Source organism: Calidris pugnax, unplaced genomic scaffold (genome assembly GCF_001431845.1).
Source record: "Calidris pugnax isolate Ruff unplaced genomic scaffold, ASM143184v1 scaffold27, whole genome shotgun sequence".
Taxonomy (NCBI): domain Eukaryota; kingdom Metazoa; phylum Chordata; class Aves; order Charadriiformes; family Scolopacidae; genus Calidris; species Calidris pugnax.
Window position 1 is genome coordinate 12,840,533 of NW_015090893.1, and position 21,512 is coordinate 12,862,044.

Sequence of the window (21,512 nt, forward strand, 5' to 3'; positions counted from 1 at the left end):
AATAATAAAACAAAAAAAAAAAAAAAAAAAAAAAAAAAAAAAAAAAAAAAAAAAAAAAAAAAAAAACGGGAGGGGGGGGCTTGAGGGGAAAAAAAAAGAAAAGAAAAGAAAAAGAAAACAGGGAAAAAGGCCAGAATTGAAAACAGACACAGGGAGAGAGCAGCTCCTTCCCTCTGGTTTAAGGAGGCGAGAGCCGGGCTGGTCCGGGCTCTTTTGTTTCCCGTTAGCCGGGCCCTCACTGCTCCCCGTCATCGGCAGCCCGCGGTAAAAATCCCCTCTCCTTGCAGCCACTTTGGCTTCTCCTCCCTTTTTTAACATCTTTTTCCCCTCGTCCTGCTTGTCTGCCGGGCTTTAGTGGCAAGTTTTGCTCTGCAAAGGGTCCCCGCAGAGGGTGGAGGGAGGAAGTCGGAGGGACTCCGCTCCTCATTGGCGAGGCAGCCTCCCCCCTTCTCCTCCTCCCGAGGTCTCTTTTATTTATACACGCACACACACGCGTGTGCACCCCTCGTCCAGGGGCTTTGCTCCACGCTGGGGCCCCAGGCAGCCGGACCCCCTCCCAGGTGGGCTGGGGGGCTGCCCAGGGCGCTGCTGAGATGCACTAGAGGAGCAGAGCGAGGGCTTGGCTGCAGCCCAGCCCTGGCACAGCCTTGCCTCTCCTTTTGATTTTATTTTATTTTTTTTTCCCCTCCTCCCCTCCACTTCATTTCTTCCCTTCCCTCTCTTTCTCCTTTAAGTGGAAAAGCCTTGCCAGCTGGGGAAGGCTGGGAGGGCAGGGAGAGCCTCGGCAGATAAAGAGCGCGGAGGAGGAGAAGAAGGAATTTTCGGGGCGGCCAGTGCCCGTGGGACGTGTGGCACCAGCTCCCACCCGGTGGGACCCTGCTCAAGGTAAGCCCTCACGTCACCCACCCGGGTGTCAGCTCACCCTCCCGCTCTGCTCCGGGTCTCCAGCCAGGAAGCCTCACGCTGGAGGTGGTACAGACCCCAAGCCAGCCTGGTTGCTCTGGAAAGGGGTTTGCTCCCTTGCAAGGGGCTGGCACCCCAAAATGCCCCACCATCCCTGGGGAGGTGGTGTTTGGTGGAGATTGGCTGAGCTCTGTGGCATCCTGTGGGAAAAGCTGTCCCATCAGCTCTCCCCTGGGCTGGGCTGGGATGGCTGCGGGGACCAAAGGGGACACTGCAGTTGTAGGGCAGGAGGGGGGACCCAGCTGCAGTGGGACCCAGGGGATCTCTGCTTATCCCTGGGGAGCTTTTGGTCCCTCCCTGGATTGGACTGGGGGGTTAGCCTGGCTCATCCAGCCCAGCGGCTGTGGGAGGGCTGGGGTGTTCATGGGGAAGAGACTGCTCACCATCCCAGTGAGACATCTTTTAGAGGTGCCCCACTGCAGAGTAGCATCACCGCAGCGTTAGATCATCCAAACACCTCTGTGGTCATCCTCAAAATGCAGGGTCCTCCTAGGACCACGCCAATCTGGTCTGTTCCCTTGGCGGGACTCCTGTCCCCATGGGCCAGGACGAGCTGGAGAGGGACATCTGCAAGCCCTGCTCAGCGCCTGCGCCCTGGCGTGCCAGGTTCTGGAGGGAGGAGAGCCTGGTAAAACCCTTATAGGCATGGATGTGGGCAACCGCTCTGCTGTTCCAAGTCCCTCAAGAGGGACTCCAACAGGCTGGAACTGGTCTGGAGTGAAGCCGTGCTGACTCAGGGTGCCCTGACAGCTTGGGGACAGGCTCAGCATGAGCTGTGGGGCTTTGGTGCTCACACCGGGACCATTGTGGGCTTAGAGCATCCAGCTTCTGCGCTCACCTGCCAACAGGGAGACTTTCAAAGCAGGACTTGTGGTGGAAAGGGATGTTGTGCTGCTCCATCTTTGCCCCAGAGGACCTCTGGTTTCTGCTAAAGCAGTGGGAAAACAGCTAAAAGTAGTCAGTTCGGCTTGCAAACCCTGTTTGCAGAGGTTTGACGGTCCCAAATTTTTTCAGAGGGTCTCCCATCGATGACAAAGATGGGCGATGTTGAGCCCCAGAGCTCCAAAGTGTTTGGTTGAGGGGTCATTTCCACCTCAACGGTGGTCAGTACATGGTGCCTGTGCACCCCATGCTCTCGGGAAAGGGCACAATTTGTTCAGACAGCCGGAGCCAGAGGCAAAGACGTGGCTCTGCCTGGCAGAGGGCACATGCTGGGCTGGCTCAAAGGGAGAACTGCCAGGTAGCCACCTTGGTTGACAGCCAGCCCTGGGCATGGTCTGACATGAGGCTTGAAGTCACTCCTTAACACTAAATGTCACCCCAGGCTTGGGTGTGCTGTGGCCCCGGTGGCAGACACCATCCTTGAGCAGCATCCCTGGGTCCAGGAAACCTCCCCGACTCAGTCGGTGCATCAAGAGGGGTTGGTGCTTGGGAAAAGCATCAAGCCGCAGAGACCCACCTGCAGCACGCAAAGGGCTTTTCTCTCTTCCTAAAACCATCTGTCCCTTCCTCCAGCTCAACAGCGTGGAGGGTCCTCGCTGAGGAGCAGCCACCCAAATACCAGCCCTCAGCTCATCTCCTGCGTCCCTGCACAGGTCTGGGAATTCAGGGTGGTCAGTACAGGGAGCACGGTCTGAACACGAGCACAGCCAGCTGTAGTGCTGCAGTCAGGGAGAAGTTAGCCATGGCTGCTTGTCTAAAGTTCTGGGCATTTCTAGTGAGGTCCTGCAGGGCTCCAGCCTGGGCTTGGTCCTCTGGAATTGATGGACAAGCATATGTAATAAACTCTGGGCTGGCACCAAGCTGGTATGTGGGCAGATTGGAGAGCAGGAGGATCCCAAAGACTCCAGAAGGAGTCTTAGGGTCAAGCAGGCAACAGCGAGCTGGGACAGCTGCCATCAGGAAGAAAATATTAAATGGTTGTGCGTCATCCTGGGGAGCAAATAGCAACCAGGCAGTTTGTGGGGTGGGAAAGGGTCTGGGGGCTGTAGTGGACACCAACCAGGTTGCAGGGTGGTGCAGGGAAACCTGCAGATCTTCCCATGGGATCTGCTGGAGGCAGACCAAGCACACACGGTGGAGGGAGCAGGCCCTCCCCAGTGAGCGATGCCAAGGGCTTCAGCAAGGATGAACATGGAGTGGAAAAACTCAGGGTGAGCACAAGGGTTGAGGAGAAGCCCAGAATAGACTCCGGAGGGCTGGAAGAGGAGTTAATGGGACTGGTTGGTCACTGGGCATTGGTGGAGGCAGCACACCGTCTCCATGCACAGAAAAGGTCACTGCAAAGAAAAAAAAGTTAGCTTTTAGGGGAAACATCTGTAGGTTTAAAGACATGAGGCTGGGTGTCTTTAGCCCTGCAGGTTTCACAGGACACATCAGGCAAACCTCTGGCTGAGGAGATATGGGCATCACAACACAGCAATGACACCACGATCTCTTTCAGCCTCACTTTTGATGGGTCTGTGACAGGATTTCCTTCTCCTTCAGAACGACACTGTTAGGAAGAGGAGAGCACTGAGCTCTTCTCCAGGACCAGGGCAAGACAAAATTGTCCTACTGAGCACCAAAGGAAAGCTGAGGTTAAGAAATGCTCTCGGGCTGAGAGTGAGATGATGTGCAAGAAGAGACCATGTTGGCTGGACAACATCACCCAAATGATGGATCAGTGTGACCGGCTGCTGCCACAGGGCCCGGGCAGGGACCTTGCTCCCAGTTCCACCCTGGGGCCAGGTGGTCCCCAAGGTCCCTCTGGCCCTGGTGTCTGACACCATGCTGAAGTGGGATGGGATTGCAGTGGTGTTTGTAGGGTCAGGCTCTGGCAAAGCGTCTTCCCGGGATGCAGCAGCAAAGGGCAGGGAGCGGAGGAGCCGTGTGGTGGCCGAATCCCATGGGAGCACAGCCGCTGGTGCTGGCAGCAAGAGCTGCCTTTGGCCCAGAGCTGGAGGGAGCTGGGGACCGCGTGGCCTCAGGGCTGGCTGGACACATCCTATCGCTGCGAGGGAGGATCCGGGCAGAACACTTCATGGCGTTTGTTTGTTTGTACTTTAACCAAGGGAAAGAAATCCCCTGGAGAGGAGCTGCGAGGGGAGGGTATAGGCTGGGTATTGTTTCCTGAGAGGCTGGAGCAACTCCAGGAGGCTCCTTCCGCTTCGCCAGGCAAATTGGACATAACGAGGCTTGTTTTAGGGGTGGCTCTTTCCCCTCCTCCTCCTCCTCTCCCCGGTTGCCTAATTAGGTTCCCCCAGCCAAGCGCACCTCTGCCCTGCTCTGCTCCCGATGGGATGTCTCCTCCTGGAAGGGCAGCATCACATACAGTGATGTGCTGCCCCTCACAATCTGGTTTTTGAACATCCCTGGGCACACACCTGGGACACAGGCTGTGGCATGCCCTGGTCTGTGTTTGTACCCTTCTCCTGCAACCACCAACCTGCAGAGACAGAGAACTTGTGCGTGGAGAGCCCGTGGAGGGAGCTCATACAAGACCCTGCAGAAAGGCTGCTGCCAGGAAAGCCAGGCTTGTGTAGTGCAAGTGGTGTAATGTCCTGCACCCATGGAGGCACTTGTCCTCTCCAGGGCACAACTGCAGGGGCACCTGCTTATCCATCCAGGTCTCCACTAACACCCATCCTATGCTCTTCCCCAGGCTCAGCAAGAGCCGGTGTGTGATGGGGCTCACAGGAGGCTGTGAGGTCCAGGAGCAGGAGCAGGGAAGGGTTGGTGAGTGCAGGGATGTAACCAGGGCGCTGTGCTGGCTGTCAGCCCCCAGGCTGCAAACCAGGAGACAAATGGAGTAGGAGGTACCTTCTCCCTGCTACGGAAGAGGACTTCTACTTCCTCATAGATCTAATCAATGCATACAAATACTTAAAGGGACGGTGTCAGGATGGGGCTGGTCTTTTTTCAGTGGTGCCCGGTGACAGGATAAGAAGAAATGGGGACAAACTTGAGTATAAGAAGTTCCACCTAAACGTGAGGAGGAACTTTTTTACTGTGAGAGTGGTAGAGCCCTGGAACAAGCTGCCCAGAGAGGTGGTGGAGTCTCCTTCTTTGGAGGCATTCTAAACCTGCCTGGACATGTTCCTGTGCAACCTGCTCCGGGTGGACCTGCTTTGGCAGGGGGTTGGACTAGATGATCTCCAGAGGTCCCTTCCAACCCCATGTGATTCTATGGCTCTGTGGGCAGCACCAGAGCTGCTGTGTGGGACAAGGCTCCCAAAGCAGGCAGGAGACAGGCAAACCTGCCCCTCGGAGCAGGGCCCCATCCTGCCCATCCCTCTGCCTTCCCCCTTCTGGCCCGTCTACTGTGAGCCAGAGTCTGTGACTGAAATCTTAATGCTACCGAGACACAGTAATTGGCACCAATTAAATTGCTACATTCATGTTTGAATTGCTTTAACTGGCGAGACACACTGTCTTATTTATACAAAAAAAAATAAAAAAATATGTTTGCTTGTGGGTTTGTCTGAACGGGGGCCAGCAGAAAATACACCATTTCGGGCCCCGCTCTCTGCGAGCGCGTTCTCCGCTCGTGAAAGTCACCTTGGTTTCAGCCTCCGCTGAGCAAATGGGTTGCAGGACAGAAACCCCACTGCCGGCATCGCCAGAGGGTCCCCTCCTCTCTCCCTGCAGGCGGCTGCCAAGTTTCCCTCTCCAGCCCGGGAGCTGTTTTGGGAGAATATGGTCTGATTCAGGGAGGCGGATTCTTGGTGCGGGGAACAGGACTCGGTGCCCATTTTAAAGCTGTGGGAGGGCAGGGGTTGCAGGCTGCTGCCAGCCTGAGTCCTGCCTCGGCTTCTCCTCCAGAGGATCCGTGGGGTTTTGGGGCACAGAGGCTGTTTGGGGTGCAAAGGGGAGCTGATTTTTGCTCCATGAGGAGGGGAGAGGAACTGCTGGAGGTTATAAAGGACCCTGTGTGCAGGATGGCCAGCACGGCTCCTGCTGCCTGCCCAGAGCACGTAGGAAGCAGTTATCCAAGAGGGAAACATTCCTTGTGCAACGTGCTTGGCTTTCTGTGCCCTCCCACCCTAAAAAGCTCCATCGCTGCCCCCAGGTCCTCTTGTTATAAGGAGGTGAGGGCCAGACCCTCATCGTGTGCCATTGCCTGCCTGGGTTCTGACCCCAGCGGGGTGAGGGTGGCTGCCCCCATAACTGTGTTTTGGTTGTTTCTGCGGTCCTGGAGCTGGCTGCCACCACCCTGGTCTTCTTGCCCCACTGGTAGACTTATGGAGGGGGGAGCAGGAGCAGCCCCCATCCCCAAGAGCTGCACCAGCAGCTGCATTTTGCTCCCTCTCAGGGACCCAGAATTAACAGGGTCAAATCAAACACAACCCCCCCTCTGAAAGCAGCCTCTGCCCTTCACACCCCAGCACTGCCTGGCCCTGTCCTCTCCTCCCCTGGCCACGGTGCCAGGCTCCTCTCCAGGTCCCACGGAGGGGTGAAGGGTGCCCTGACCACAGAGCTGGTGAGCGCCTAATCCCAGCCACGAGAGCCTAAAACCCCAGAACAAAGCAATTAAGCTCGGGTCCCTCGTAGGCAGCCAGGAAGAGAAGAGCCGATGCATCCACGCAAATTATCTCCTCCTTCCCAGCAGACTCGTGTCTCAGGGAAATCTTCAGAGGAGGATCAGGTTGCTTTCACTGGGATGTAGGGCTGGTAAGACCACAACAGTTAGAACTGCTCCTGGGAATTTGCAAAGCCCCTACATCCTACTAGGGCTCAGAATGGCTCTTTTTCTCCTCTTGCCTCTATCGCCCTCTCCTCGCAGCTGATGATTAGTGGTTAATTAGAGCCAGCTGGGACCTTTGGCCTTATCCCTGGCCCCACCATAGCAGCCACCCTTGAGCAGTGATTGTGAGCAGGTGATGGAGATGCTGATGTGCTGGGGACTGTTTTCCTCCTCGTGTACACCTTAGCAAAGTGCTTCCCTTGAATCGTTGTGGGAAGGGAGACACAGCTTTCTGGAAGCTGTGGCACAAGAGTGAGGAAAGCCCTGAGGGTGGCAGGGCATGGGATGAGCAGCCAGGATGGTGCCCGACCCTTGGTCCCACATCCCCTGCTTCCCCTCTCCACCCTGCAGGCAGTGGGGAAAAGCATCAAGCAGGAGGATAGGATCTGCTCAGAGAGGTCAGCCCCATCCAGCCCTGCGTGCTTGGGAGCTGGGACCCCCAGATATTCCAGTTTGGGGATGGAGGGGCCAGAGAGTTCTACCAGCCAGCCCCAAGGCTTTGCAGTTGGAGCTGCCTCTTCCCTGGGCCAGTGGTGAAGTGATGCAGGGAGCTGTGTGGGTCCTAGCCCATGGTGTGGGTGCCCTGCAGCCACACTGCTCACGTGCTTGTGGAGCAGCATTTTGGGTGCCTTGCAGCCACCTTCATAACTCACACTGCTCACGTGCTTGTGGAGCAGCATGGGGTGCTCTCCCAAAAATGCCTTTGCTGTCAGGGGGGATGGAGAAGTTGGGGGACGGTCATGGGCAGCCCTGTCTGGGCTCCATCGCATCCTTTGAAGCATCCTGCTGGAGAAAGGCACTGGGAAAGGCTGATGTGCTCCCAAGGGGCCCATTTGTGACCGCCTGGGGGTCATTGCACTGCAAGGGGTGAGCCCCAAGGTGTGAGCATCACTGGTCATGCACAACGCCAGCAGGGATGTGCTCCAAAATGCTGGCCAACCCCCAGCCCCACCACAGACCAGTACCAGCCCCACCACGGACCAGTACCAGCCCCACCATCACCATGGTCCTGGCACACACTGGCTGCCCTGGGGAGACCAAAGGGGGCAGGATTCAGCTGGGGTGAGGACTGGGGTTTGCAGTGAGGGTCAGGAGGCACCCCATCTGCCTTGCCCGGCACGTGGCAGCCGTTCCTCCCAACGCCCCCATCCCTCCTTCCCCAGCCCCAGGTGAGACCTGCTCCTCGCCCAGGGTTTTCCCACAGCCCGGGCCAAGCTCGCAGGCTCCGGGGAGCAGCCCCGTCGCCCCCCCGGGACCCGGCCTTTCCTCCGAAAGCGGAAGCGGGGGAGCATGCGCAGCCCAAAGGGCCACGAATACCAACACTCGGGGCTGGGGGATTATTTATAACGCTGGCGCCTCTCCAAACAGATGTTTCGTTTTATTTTGAACTTGCACTAAGTAGGTCACTCGTTTCCTCCATCTCCCATGGGCTTGAAACGGAGAGGGAAAGCAGGGAGGGGGGAATTGGGGATGAGAGAGCAGGGCTCGCCGTCGTCCCACGTTCCCCCCTGTCCCAGCTCCTCGCAGCGATGTGTTGCGGAGAGCCCACGGCTGGAGGTTTTCTGGATCATGTGTGGGGACGTCACAGTCCCCCCCCCGCCATATTCGGAGAGGGAAGATGGCCACAGCCGAAACGGGGCTGCATGGGGCTCACCACCCCACCCCATTCCTCACATATCTGACCCCAGAGCTGCTGAATCACGCCTCTGGGGCTCAACGTGGACTCGTCATCCTCCCTGGCATCCTCCCCCCCACAGCTTTGGAGTCACGGTCCTCATTTTTGGCTTTCTGGCAGATGCTATCAAAGCCCTCAATAGCCCCTGGCTGGCCTGGAGGAGGCTCACTGTGCTAGCTCATGTCCTGTCATCTGTTGCAGGACTGGCATCCTCCTTACCGCACAGCCACCTTCTCCAGATCCTAGTGAAGGTGGAGACCAGGGTCTGGGGTCCTGGGTGGGGGGTCCCGTCATGCCAGCCCCGCTCCCTGCAGCAGCATCAGGCAGGAGAGCCGTCCCTGTGTGTGGGCACAGTGGCCCTGAGCTCGCACTGCCCCAGAGGTGGCATCTGCCCGTGCTTTGAGCATCTCCTAGAGAAGTTGATCTACACTGGGGATCAGTGGTTGTGGCTTGAATCACGTATTCATAGACCAAGGGTCTCTGGCAAATCTGCTCAGAGGGCTCAGGCATTTGTGATGCTGCTGTAAGTGCTTGTAAAATCTCTCCTCTGTGTGACTAAAAGAAACCCCCTTGCAAGCAAGCACCCAGGGCTCTCAGCACCCCTTGGTCCCACCAGCACCTGGGTAAAGCCTCAGGACCCCCTTGGCGCTGGCAGGCAGCTGTCAAGGAGGGGGTTTAACCCCAGGAATTCATCCCTCGGGCAGGGATGGCGTGTGGGACCCCAGGGACTCCCCAGCCCCTCTGCTCCTCAGCCTGGTTTCAGATTTCCTACCTCTGCGTTTTATCAGCAGCTGTTTATGGGCCTTGGGACGACAGGCTCCCCATGTGTGTGCCCTGCCTAATTCTAGCCATGTGCTGGGAAAAAGAAAAAGGGCTCTGTGATGATAATCTGGCCTGTGAGTAAACACAGTGTCATGGGAGCCGAGGGACCCCAGAGGAGAGATGTTGCAACTCCGGACGATTCCAGCCAAGGGGAAAAAAAAAAAAAAAAAAAAAAAAAAAAAAAAAAAAAAAAAAAAAAAAAGGCCCGCTCAGTTTTATTTAGATTAAAGGGTGGGAAAGAAGCAGTCGCAGAGGCTGGGGGGAGGGTGGCAGAGGAAAACAGGACAAGCCAAGGAGTTTCACTGCCGGACACACAAGGCTTGGGTTTCAGGGGTCGCCAGCCTTTGCTCGGGGAGATTTTTGCCTTCAAAAGTGGGGGATGGTGACCCCCCCCAGCCAGGAGAAGCCCTTGGTAGCCAGTGCCTAGCAGCATTGATCATGGGATCCATACAGGGCCTGCCTCGTCGCACACGGGCACCCATGATCTCACTTAATGACTCAGATGCGCTTAGACAAAGAAGAAATAAAGTATATTTTACTTCCCGCTAATTCGCACCAGATGTCCCTGGCCTGTTTGCCAGGAGAGAGCATTGTGGGAGCGCCTGGAAGCGCAGCCCCGGCAAGACCAGGGGCTAGAAATAGAAAGCCAGAGGAAGAGAAAGGGCCGTCGGCTGTGTGAGAGGCCTAGCTTCGCTTCTCCGCTCCTTCCCTTGCCACCGTCGTGCCGCCGCCAGCCGAGATGCCCTCGCAGAGGCTGGGATGGCAGCCATCACCTCTGCCCAGCATTGCCAGAGTGGGGAGGCCCAGGCAAGGGGAACAGCCAGGGGAGAAGCTCAATGTGGGGCAACGGATGCGGGAATTGCCCCTGGATTCGCCAAGAGAGGGCTGCGCACCCTGATTTCCAGCAGACAGCACATCCACTTGTTGGTGCTCAATGGTCTGTAGGGATCAGAGACCCTTCCAAGGTGGCTGTCATGGCAGTTGCAGCTTCTGGCCTTCTTCTCAGCACACCAAGCCATCCCAGTCCCTGGGCACCAGCTTTGCAGGCTGGTTCCCAGCTCCCACAGCTCTGGGCAGTGCTTAGAAGACCCTCATACTGGTTCTCCACAGGGCATTAGTGGTTGTGGAGGAGGCACAAGAAATGTGGTCTAGGCATGCTTGGATGGAGGGCAGTGGATTGGGAAGGCCTCCTTGGTGTGGATGCCCATCTCTGTAAATCTCCCATGATTTAAGGCATGTTCAGGGCTGGAAATGGCCCTGTCTCACATGATCTGTGCTTGGGGATGGGCAGTGCCATGCGATGCTCGTGCCAGCAGTGGTTGCCATGTGTGCTGAGATGCTCTGCCAGGAGCTCTGCACCGTACACACGCTGGGAGCAACCACAGAGGGAAGGGGGCTCAGCGGTGTCCAGGGCACACCAAGCAAAGTCAAAGGAAATTCTTGCCTTATTACCCAAGAAGAGTCAAGAATGAGCCCACACAACATATTTTGGGCATCAGCGAAGGCATCTTTGGCTTACTAGCATCCTTAAACAATAGATAGATCTGGAGTGGAGGAACAGTAATAAATGAATAAGGTTTGGTGATGCTTGAGCTCCTCAGCAAGGCACTGTGAGGTGTGAGGAGCAACAGAGATGGCTGAAGGAATGGTCCTCCCTAAATAAAGGTGGGACCATTGAATTTGACTGAATTTCACTGAATTTTTAGAGTTGGAAGGGACCATAGAGATCATCCAGTCCAACTCCCCTGCCAAAGCAGGACTGCCCAGACCATGTTTAGAGCATGTTACTCAGGACTGCATCCAGGTGGGTCTTGAAAATCTCCAAAGAAGGGGACTCCACAACCTCCCTGGGCAGCCTGTTCCAGGGCTCTGTCACCCTCACTGTGAAGAAGTTTCTCCTCATGTTTGAGTGGAACCTCCTATGTTCCAACTTGTGCCCGTTGCCCCTCATCCTCTCACTGGCAAGCACTGAAAAGAGTCTGGCTCCCTCCTCCTTCAACCCACTCTTTAGATACTTATAAGCATTGATAAGGTCTCCCCTCAGCCTTCTCTTCTCCAGACTAAAGAGTCCAAGCTCTCTCAGCCTTTCTTGATAAGGGAGATGCTCCAATCCTTGAATAATCTTTGTTGCCCTTCGCTGGACTCTTTCCAGTAGTTTTTGCAGCATGTTGCATGGGGATAAACGGGACACCCCAGCCCCACCCCCCCGACATCCCTGAGCAGCAGCAGCAGCGCTGTGCAGAGGGGCACATTTCACTGGACCATCCCCAGCAGAGGCTGGATACGGCTCTTCCTTGTATCCAAAACCCTGGGCGTAGCCCTGCTCCCGCCGCAGAAATTCCTGTCCGAGTTGATCAGCCCCCGGCTGCGCTTGCAGCGTCGAGCGGGGGAGCGGGAGAGGAGGCGGAGGAGAAAACTCAGCTGTCACCAGGCTTGGGATGCAGGAGAAATGGGAGTGGGCTGCTCGGGAGACACTGCGAAGTCATGAGATGGGGAATCATGAGACTTGAATCCTGGTCCTGGCGCAGCCGTGGTCCTGCTGCGTGGCCTTGGCCGTGGCGTTTGACCTCTCTGCTCCGTCCCTCTCTCCCTGCGTCCTGTCTGTGAGAGCATGGCCCGGGGTGCCCCTCTGCACAGCGCTGCTGCTGCTGCTCAGGGATGTCGGGGGGTGAGGGGGGTGTTCCGTTTATCCCCACGCAACATGCTGGAAAAACACAGGGCCAGACATCACGGAATCACGGAATTGTTGGAGTTGGAAGGGACCTTCTAGAAATCATCCAGTCCAACTCCCCTGCCAAAGCAGGGTTGCCCAGAGCACATCACTCAGGACGGCATTCAGGCGGGGCTTGAAGATCTCCAGAGAAGGGGACTCCACACCCTCCCTGGGCAGCCTGTTCCAGGGCTCTGCCACCCTCACCAGAAAGAAGTTCTTCCTCATATTCGAGTGGAACTTCCCATCTTCCAGCTTGTGCCCATTGCCCTTTGTCCTGTCACCAGGAACCACTGAAAAAGGTCTGGCTCTGTCCTCCCTCAAATGTGCAAACAGGTTTTCAGCGGTGCCTGGCCCCAGCCAGCTATGGGATGCTTCCCTCTCACCAGGACAGCAGTGGGCTGAGAAACCCGACAGCTCGGCTCTCCCTCGTCTCGCCTGCAAACCAGGTCTGGAGGAGGAGCGGCGCATTCCTGCGGCCATGCGTGCTGCTGTGATTACAGGGGAGAGATAAGGACAGACAATGTGGCTGTGTCACCCGGCAGGGACAGTCGCCTCTATCTGTGTCTCCTCTGGACTCAAAACCCTCCCAGACATTCCCGGTCCCAGCTCCTGTCCTCGGTGGCCACAGAGGCCACAGAAGAGACTGGTGGGGAGCGTGGCCCCGGGGACCCGAGCCCCCCACGAGAGTGCAGCCACCCCACAGGTGTGTGGGGCTGAGCATGGGCACCGGGCTGCATTGCCCAGCCAGCCCGACCTCCCTGCGAGCCAGCTGACCTCCCGTCTCCTCTCCCAGCCAAATTCCTCTTTTAGAATAATAAACAGTGCAGCTCGAGAGAAAAGCTCCCTGCCCTCCTGGGCCAGGGACGAATTGCCCTCCCACCACGGTGCTGGAAAGGGGCAGAGGGGAGGTCTGTACCCGTGCTGGTGGGGAGGAGAGGATGGTGAGGGGTCTAATTTGGGGATGGAGAGCTGGGACTTCACTTTGGTGGCTGTAAGGTGCTGTGGAGCTGTAGGGCTGAGTGAAGGGTGCTGGACATGGCATTGCTGCAGAACCTCATGGCCTCCAGGCATGTGCCAGGATGGGTGGAGGCAAACGGTCCCATGGCTTGAAAATGCTCAGTTCCTGGTCATTGGGAAGGATGTAGGAGTCTGAGGGGTCTGTGACACCCTGCTAACCCATAGGGCTGGAAGAGACAATCCAAGGCAGCTGAGCATGCTGTAGGTGCCTGTGTTTGTGTCCCTGGGTGGGATAACATCTGGGCGCCTGCTTTCAGATCACTCGGTGGGGCTGCACCCACCTCAGCTCCTCCTCGTCTGGCACTCACAGGGTGCGTCTTATTGCTCTTGCCGAGAACAAGAGCTGAGACTGAGGAGGGAAACAAGTGCTCTCCAGGCTGGCAGTGAGCCGGGTGTATTTGCATCCCTTGTGAAACGCAATGCCTGTGTGCACCCACATGTGCAAGCACACGTGTCCCCGTGACAGGGAGAGAAAAAGGTTTGTCCTGCTACCCAGGCACTGCCTGCATCCTGGAGGATGGGCAAAGCATCTCCGAGCATGCCCCTCACCCTGGCCCAAGCAGGCAAACAAGGGAGAGGTCACCACTCTTTGCGAGACGCTGCCACCCTCCCACTCTGCTTGGGAAGCATCTCCAAGAAGAAATGCCTTTCTGCAAAACCAGCAGCTTTATTAAAACCAGCTATGAACACAAAGAGGAGGCGGCCAGAGGCAGCAGGCGGAGGCTGTGGGGCTCTGACTGCTCGCTGAAGCAACACCCCTGCTAGCCCAGCACCAGCTTGCAACCATGTCCAGCTCCCTGGCGCCGGCAGGGGATGGTTTGCCCCATCAGTGGTCCTGCAGAGACCACTGGTGGAGTGAGGGACCTGTCTGTGAGGGCAGAGAAAGCCAAATGTCTCACCAGCAACAAGACTAATGAGTGACAGCCATGAAGCTGGACAAGCAGCGAAAAGCTGGGCATGAGCTTGGGAAGAACTTCCCTGCTGGCAGCAGGGTGTTTGGAGAGGGGGGGGAGGCAAATACAGCCTGGCTTATGCATGCAGGCAAGGGAGGGGTGAAAGGAGAGGATCCCAGTTGCTCTTACAACCTTGACCATTGAATAATGGATGAATCACACACCTCTGTAAAGGAGAATTGGGAAACAAAGCTAATTGTTCTCATGGCAGTGCCTTGGGGGTCAGCGAGATTAGGTTGTCCATCCTCCTCTCTCCTACAGGATGGTGCTCTCTGAGGGTGGGTACAGTGAGGTCACATCCATTTACAGTCTGAATTTCACCTCCCTCCTTTCATCCTACCCAGCCCCAGCTCTCCCCCATAAGTGGTCTCATCCCCTCTGGCAAATGCAGAAAAGAGAAGGAGTCACGGAGGGGTTTTCTGGAGGGGGGAGACGGAAGCTGCTGAATAAGCTGGAGACCTGGAAGGATTTGCTGGTAGATCAGACTTTTGTTGAGCCAAAGCAAGAGAATAATAAAAACATCTGACAAGCGCACGTCATTTAAAAACCATTTCCTCCTTAACATCAAGCAGACGAGGAGGCCACTCCAGGGCCAAGAGGCAGCAGAGCCGCTCAGTGAGAGACGGTGCCTGCGGCCAGGTCAGCAAGTCCAGATTGCCACTAGCCATCCTCGTGCCTGGCTAGCAGCTCCCCGGACCACTGTGCCAGCATCACGGGGGCTTCTCCTTGGGGTTCTGCCTTGGGAGCAGGTCCAAAATGCCTCTTGTGCTGGGAGAGGGAGAGGGCAGGGCTGGGGCTCAGCGTGGCTGAGCTGTGAAGTTCAGCTCCATGCAAGGAGCATCCCCAAGTTCAGAACTCAGTTTCCCCCTGCTTTGTCCAGGTCCAGAGGAAGCCTTTTCCCCCTTACTCTTCTCCTTGTCAGCTTCTTCATTTTGCTTTTCAGAAATATTCATCCTCGTCCCTGCAGGCGCGATGGGGAGGGTTACCTGTCACCCCATTGCACAGGGGACAGACCCCACTGCTCTGGCCTCATCTCTTCTGGGCTCTTGGTTTGCACCAGGGAGGGCTGAAAATGCTCTGTGGAAAAGATTTATTGAAAAATGTCGATAAAAGGGATTTTTAAATAAAAAGCCCTCTTAAATATTCCCTTAAAATAGATATATTTAAAAGCAAAATGCAAGAAACTCAGGTTTTCGTGGGGTGTCTTTGGGCTTGTTTGATTTCATGGGAAGGAGCAGAAATTGTGGGAGGGTTGGAGGGGGATTTGTTTTCTAGCAAGTTTTATCTCACTGGGATTGAGGGAAGCAAAAACTAAGGGAAAAAAAAAGTCAAGCAGTAGACGGAGGGAGGGAAGAAGGGAGGGCTCTGCAGCGGGGGGAGCGGCATTTCGGGCAGGGATGAGCAAGAGTTGACACAACTCTTGGAGCCTCCAGCAAAATCCCTGCTTACCAACAGGAGATGCCTTAGAAACAGCTCCTTCTGCAGATCCAGAGTGAGGGGGAATCAAACACCCCACCGAGACAGAAAGGCTGAAAACTGGGAAGAGGTGGGAGGTTTCTGAGATGGAGAAGGGAGCCCAGGGCTCAGGTGGGGGCTCGGGGTCTCCCCTACCCCAGGGGTGGCCAAGGGACCCTTCCTCTGGCAGCAGTGCTGTGCTCATCCCGCTTTGCTCTTGGCAGGATTTGGCCACCAAGCCCCTGAGCCCACCATGCTACGCTCCTCTCTGAAGACATCTCTCTGGCTCCTCATCCTCACCGGTGAGTGCTGTGGCTGGGGAGGAGTGTCCAGGACTGGGCACCACGCAGGGATGCTGCCCTGGGATGCTGACCCCGGGGTGAGGGGGAGGAAAGGGGTGATGCTGTGGGGAGGCACAGGGCTGATGAGGGACATCTGTCCCTCCTAATGTCTCAGGTCCATGGGCTCATGCCAACACAATCTGATGGCAAGGTGGGTATAAAGTCCCCACCTGCTCCATGTTGATGCACAGCTGGGTGGAAGGAGGAGATCTTTGCAGAGGGAGCACCTCCAGGTGTGCTCAGCCCTTAGCAGACACCTGAGAACCCACAATAACTGGACATTATGGACACTCCCATTGCAGAAAGGATTCAGTCAGATCCCATATATACAATAACCCCCTCACAGCAAGTCAATAGGGCCCCTGGACTGTTTGCAGCATTGCTGTGGCTCCCTGGGGGTTGTCCTCAGCTGCCCTGATGACCCGTGGGGACACCGGACATGTCCCAGCCCCACTGGGACATCTGGGCAAAGGGTGAAGCAAGGAAGCTGGGAGAGACACGGGGAGCCATTCAGGAAGACCTTGCCTGTTTTATTGCTTCCAAAGGATTTCCTGCAAGGTTTTGCTTTCATTCCTTTTTCACTTTCTTGTAAACTGTCATTGTTTCAGCCTAGTCTGTGTCCCGTCTGACACTGTCCCTGTGGAGATGCAGCCAGCAGCACAAGGAATTGCCTCATCTTATCCTTTCCTGCTAAATGCATGGCCTTTCTAAGCCTTTGAAGGTGCATCTGAGATCTACCTCCGCCTTTACAGAGACAGGCTCATTTTGGTGTCAGCAGTACTATCTCTGGCAGCTCCCCAGACCAGCTCACAGGGTGCATAAAAGACAAGAATGTGAGAAAACATGTGTGGGAGGCTCAGGTCACCCCCATTTCCAGCTCTGCCATCACCAAAGGTGCCCCTTGGGCTGGTGCAACAGCATCACAGCATGGATGCCTCCCCCCACGGCTCTGTTCACACCCACAGTCTCAATGGCTGCCAAATCACCCCCCCGAGCCAGTTGTCTGCTCCTGACCGCCTGGTGACACTGGGCAGCACTGGGTGGCACTGAGGTTGCAGTTACCTCGCAGGAAGGTTGGATGGGACAGACATAGTTAAAGCACAAAACGGGGGGTTCTCCACCCAGTGTTGCTGCAGACATAGGCAACTTTGAACATTGCTAAGCCCCATGATGTCTTATTTCATTTCCAGTAAGGGTTTCAGGAGGTACATGGAATGAAGGGTGACCCACCGAGGTCTAGGTTGACAGGACATTTCTGAGGAGAGCATGTGTTTATCAGCAGTGGCTACACCCAGGAGGACAAATCCAGAAAGGTTATTTTTCAGTGTAAAGGCTGACACTGCAAAACAAATACATTGGCATGAGGTCGTGCTCTAGCGTGGTTCTTCTTGGATTTCAGAGGAACACAACCTGGTCTCATCTCCCTCCTCTTCCAGGTCTGCTGGAGGTAACGTCCGGGATCAGCGGGCTGCACATCGAACCCAGAGACTCTGAGCTTGTCCTCAGCCTCCACAGCACCTTCTCCCTCTTGTGCTATGGGGATGGTGCACTGGTCTGGGAACGGGAAGGTCAGCCCCTCGCCGCCTCGCTGGAGCACAGGGATGGTGTCTTCGTCAGCAATCTCACCCTCAGGAACGTGACAGGCCGTCACACAGGGGAGTACACCTGCACCTACAACCCCGACCAGGTTCCAGAGCCAGTGGAGAGGAAAGCCTTGTACATCTACGTTCCAGGTAGGGGACAACATGTCCTTGTCTCTGGGTTTCCAAGGGGTTTAGCAACCAGGAGAAAGAGGCCTTTGAATTATTGTTCTGTATCCAAACACCTGGCCTCCCAAAATCCTTCCTGCCATCACAGGAGAGCCCTGATGGCAGGTCATCTGGCTGTGGCATGTCTCGGTATGCCAGGCATAGGAGAAGCCCATGTGTGGTGCATTGGGGCAAGCAGTGGGGGAAGCAATGGTGCTAGGCAGCATCACCTGGGTGTCTCCTGGAGAGCTTTGGCAAGCCTATGACAATGCAGCTCTACTTTACCATGGGGAGTAGGGGAAGAAGCTTCACATGAGTGTGAAGGCAGAGCCCTGTGTTGGAGCAGTCCTGGAGGAGCACAGAGCAGCCCCAGTTCAGCTTGAAGCAGTTTTCTCTAACCAGTGATGCCTCTCTCCCACAGATCCCTCCCTAGTCTTCCTCCCCACAATCACCTCCGAAGAGCTCTTCATCTTCATCACGGGTTACACAGAGGCTGTCATCCCATGTCGTGTGACCAACCCACAAATGCAGGTGACCCTCTATGAGAAAAAGGTGGAGAACCCCATCCCGGCTGCTTATGACCCACAACAGGGATTCAAAGGCTTCTTTGAGGATAAGACCTATTTCTGCCGGACAATTGTGGATGACCAGGAGGTGGATTCAGACACCTTCTATGTCTACAGGATCCAGGGTGAGTTGCCATTCTCTCAGCATATCTGTGCACCTGCAGTGGCAGTTCCTCCAGCCCAATGGCAGGGGACAGCAAAGCTCTCCCCCTGTCTCCTTAGCAATGCCCCTGATCGATTTGGAGGCCGGATTTAGTCCTGTTGGGTTCTGCCATATTGTCAGCTCCATCCCTCAGGAAAGAGACTTTCCAGTGGACCAGTCCACCCAGGATAAATGGACTGGGTGCCCACTCATCCCTTTTTCATTATTCATCACTCTCTTAAACCTTTCCCACAGTCTCATCTGTGAACGTCTCCATCAGTGCAGTGCAGACCATAGTGCGTCAGGGAGAAAACGTAACTCTGATGTGCACCGTGAGCGGCAACGAGCTGGTCAACTTCAACTGGGATTATCCCCGCAAGCAAGTGAGTGTGCCAGCCCCACAAGCTCCAGGTAGCAGCTCCAGCTTTCACCCAGATGTCTCACAGTGAACACTCATCAATATCCCAGGTGAAGCTTCATAGGAAGCTTCACCTCATGGCAGAAGCTGTCACACAGGGAGGCCTGATGAGGAGATCCTTGTGTTGAGGCTGTCTGTCTCAGTGGCTTCTGATCGGTTCATGTTCCCTGTCCCTGTCAAGTTCCCTGGCAGACTGGGCTCCTCTACCCTCTCCTCTTCCCTTCTCATGAGCCTGGCTTTGTAGCTCCATTGGCAGAACATGCTCTTGACTTCTGAGACTGTATCTCCCATCCCCGTTGTGCAGGCAGGGAAGGCTGTGGAGCCAGTGACCGACTTCCTGCCTGGATCCACCCACGAGATCCGCTCCATCCTCATCATCCAGAATGCGGAGCTGGAAGACAGCGGGACCTACGTCTGCAATGTCTCTGAGGGCTACCATGAGAAAACGGACCGTAAAGACATCACAGTCCATGTGATCGGTAGGTTGCTGCCCACGCACTCAAAGCCACCAAACCACGTGGGTGTCCAGACAGGATGCCCCAGGGTGACACCCTCTTCTCTCCTCACAGCCTCCAACTCTCTCCCCTCCTCAGCCCCTGAGCTTAGTAACCATGGCAGAAGAATCCAACCCTCACCCCAAGACATCCCTGCCCACTTCTTGACTTAAAAACATCCCAAATCCCCTACCACAGCTTTTGGGACCCTTTATGACACTTGAGGGTGTGAGAGCTCTTCTGCACTGTGCAGTGCCAATGCACTGTGAGGTCAAATTGTCACCTCCCATCTCCATCTGTCCTTCTTCAGTGTAATTTGAAGGTATCTCCCCCATCTCTACAAGATAACAGCCTTTTCCCTGCATGCTGCCTGCCCCATGAGCTCCCCTGCTCCAAAGTGTGGCTCTGCACCCCCACTTCCCTTGGACACAAGCCTGAAGCCTTGAGGGATGGATCTGGAGCTGTCCCACCACTTCTTTGTGTTCAGGGTTTTTTTTGTTCCAGATCTGTGTTTGTTCAAAGGGTTGGAGAGGGGTCTCTTTTTCTCTCTGACCTCCCTATCCTCTTGCCCCCTCTCAGAGCGTGGCTTTGTGCGCTTCCACACCCACCTGCCCAGCACGGTCTATGCTGAGGTCCACAAGAGCCACACCATCCAAGTGGAGGTGGAGGCCTACCCACAACCCAACATCGTGTGGCTGAAGAACAACAAGACATTGACCATGGAGAGTAGCAGTGAATTCAGCATCACCAGCAGGAACCTGTCAGAAACCAGGTGAGGGCCCATCACACCTCACCAAGGTGGGGGGAGGAGATAATTCACAAAGCAATCTGCTAATCATGGATTGGACATGGGTTGGTGGTTGAATGTCTTTCCATGAGTGGATTTTGAGCATGCCTCAGATGGGTGGGAGTTGGTTGGCTCTGAGCATTGTCAGTAGCCTTCCCATACCCATCACTCCAGGACTGTGTCTCCTCCAGGTACCAAACAGCTCTGGTGCTGGTACGGGTGAAGCAAGAAGAAGGAGGATTTTACACCATCCGGGCTTCCAATGAGGATGATGAGCAGGAGCTGTCCTTCCATCTGCAGATAAATGGTGAGGATGGGCATGCAGATATGGGACTGAGGAATGTGGGAGCAGTCTCAGAGGTTGGCTCCATCCTCTGCTGTAGGACCCTGCTGAAGCCCTTACTCCTTCATGGACAGTCTCCTTCATGACCCCCTCAAACCTTTCTCTTTTTGCTGTTAGGTTTCAAAAATTAAACACAATTGCTGTGATGAGTCCTGCCTCGCTGTCCCCTCACCCCTAGGCCATGTTAGGGGTACAGGGGAATCACATTCCCCTTCCATCCTGCAGTCAAAGTGAGGGACGAATTCCTATCAGTGTCTCTTGGTTTCAGTGCCAGCCAAAGTGGTGGATCTCAAGGAGAACAGCAGCACCAGCAGTGGGGAGCAGACCGTAACATGCTCTGCTGAAGGCATGCCCCAGCCAGAGATCAGCTGGTCTACTTGCAGCGACATCAAATGGTAAGTGGAATGATGGAGCCCATGGGAATGGTTGGGCTCTTGCATTTATTAGAAGAATACAGTAATATTTTATTGCATCCTGCTGGCCCACAAACCCATGTATCCCATGGTCGCATGTGGTCCCAACTGCTTCATGGGTGCCTTTATCCTCCTCTGGGCCAGGTGCAGCACCAAGGGGCAGCCCACCCGGCTGCTGGGGAACGAGTCCTCAGAGATCGGTCTACAGACCAACGCCACGTACCACGCGGAGCTGCAGGTGTACCGCGTGAACAGCACCCTGCAGCTGCACAGGGTGGATGAGCCCCTGCTCCTGAGATGCACCGTGCAAAACTTCCTGGGCACCAACTCCCAGGACATCACTCTGGTCCCACATGGTGAGTGCTGAGGGAAGAGTTTGAGCCGGGTGGTGGGGAGCTAGGCTTTTCTCTCCATGTCTCCAGCCTGGAGGTGCTAGGACCAGGACTGTCCTCTGATGGCTGCAGTCCTCAAAAGCAGGAAGCCTGGGTACACTGCCCAAAATGAAGCCTCCTTTGGGTTGAGTAGAAAAGGTTACTCCAGGGGTCTGGAGCCCTTGTGTCCACTGGCCATGGACATCTTCTTCCCACCACTGGCAGGGTCATCCCTACAGAGAGGCAAGATGCCTGAGCAGGTCCCCAGTGTCTTGTTATTAGCCCACGGGTCACTAGATGGTGCCACGGACTTCAACATCCATATGCTGAACATCCCAAATATGAGGAAGGATGGTCTAAGCCCAGGTCCAGAGCTGCCAAACCTCCCCCGGGCATACCAGCCCCTCTAGCTCCTTACACCCTCCCATGGTCAAACCTCTCCTGAGGAAGCAAGCCCTTCAACAGGTTGTAACAACCCATTGCCCCATTGCCGATGGCTTGTTGGCCCTGCAAGTGCTGGGCAGGTCTGCCCAGAAGGAGAAGACATGGACTAGTCCCATCCAGAG

The 21,512-nt window shown here is 55.7% G+C and overlaps 1 protein-coding gene across 2 annotated transcripts in view; it reads left to right on the top strand.

The window, feature by feature from the left end:
- The first annotated feature begins 151 nt into the window (after nt 1-151).
- Nucleotides 152-21,512, top strand: part of PDGFRB (platelet-derived growth factor receptor, beta polypeptide) — a 35,271-nt gene continuing 13,910 nt past the window's right edge. The window contains exons 1-11 of one of the 2 annotated variants that reach the window (XM_014948139.1): nt 152-264; nt 735-885; nt 15,548-15,625; nt 17,101-17,397; nt 17,834-18,103; nt 18,376-18,503; nt 18,843-19,017; nt 19,612-19,804; nt 20,011-20,126; nt 20,431-20,557; nt 20,720-20,931. In XM_014948139.1, the coding sequence (XP_014803625.1) occupies nt 15,577-15,625; nt 17,101-17,397; nt 17,834-18,103; nt 18,376-18,503; nt 18,843-19,017; nt 19,612-19,804; nt 20,011-20,126; nt 20,431-20,557; nt 20,720-20,931 (1,567 nt within the window). In that variant the 5' untranslated portion in view covers nt 152-264; nt 735-885; nt 15,548-15,576. Of the gene's footprint in view, nt 265-358; nt 561-734; nt 886-15,547; nt 15,626-17,100; nt 17,398-17,833; nt 18,104-18,375; nt 18,504-18,842; nt 19,018-19,611; nt 19,805-20,010; nt 20,127-20,430; nt 20,558-20,719; nt 20,932-21,512 lie in introns of those variants that run through there. The other variant, XM_014948138.1, reaches the window with a different exon arrangement.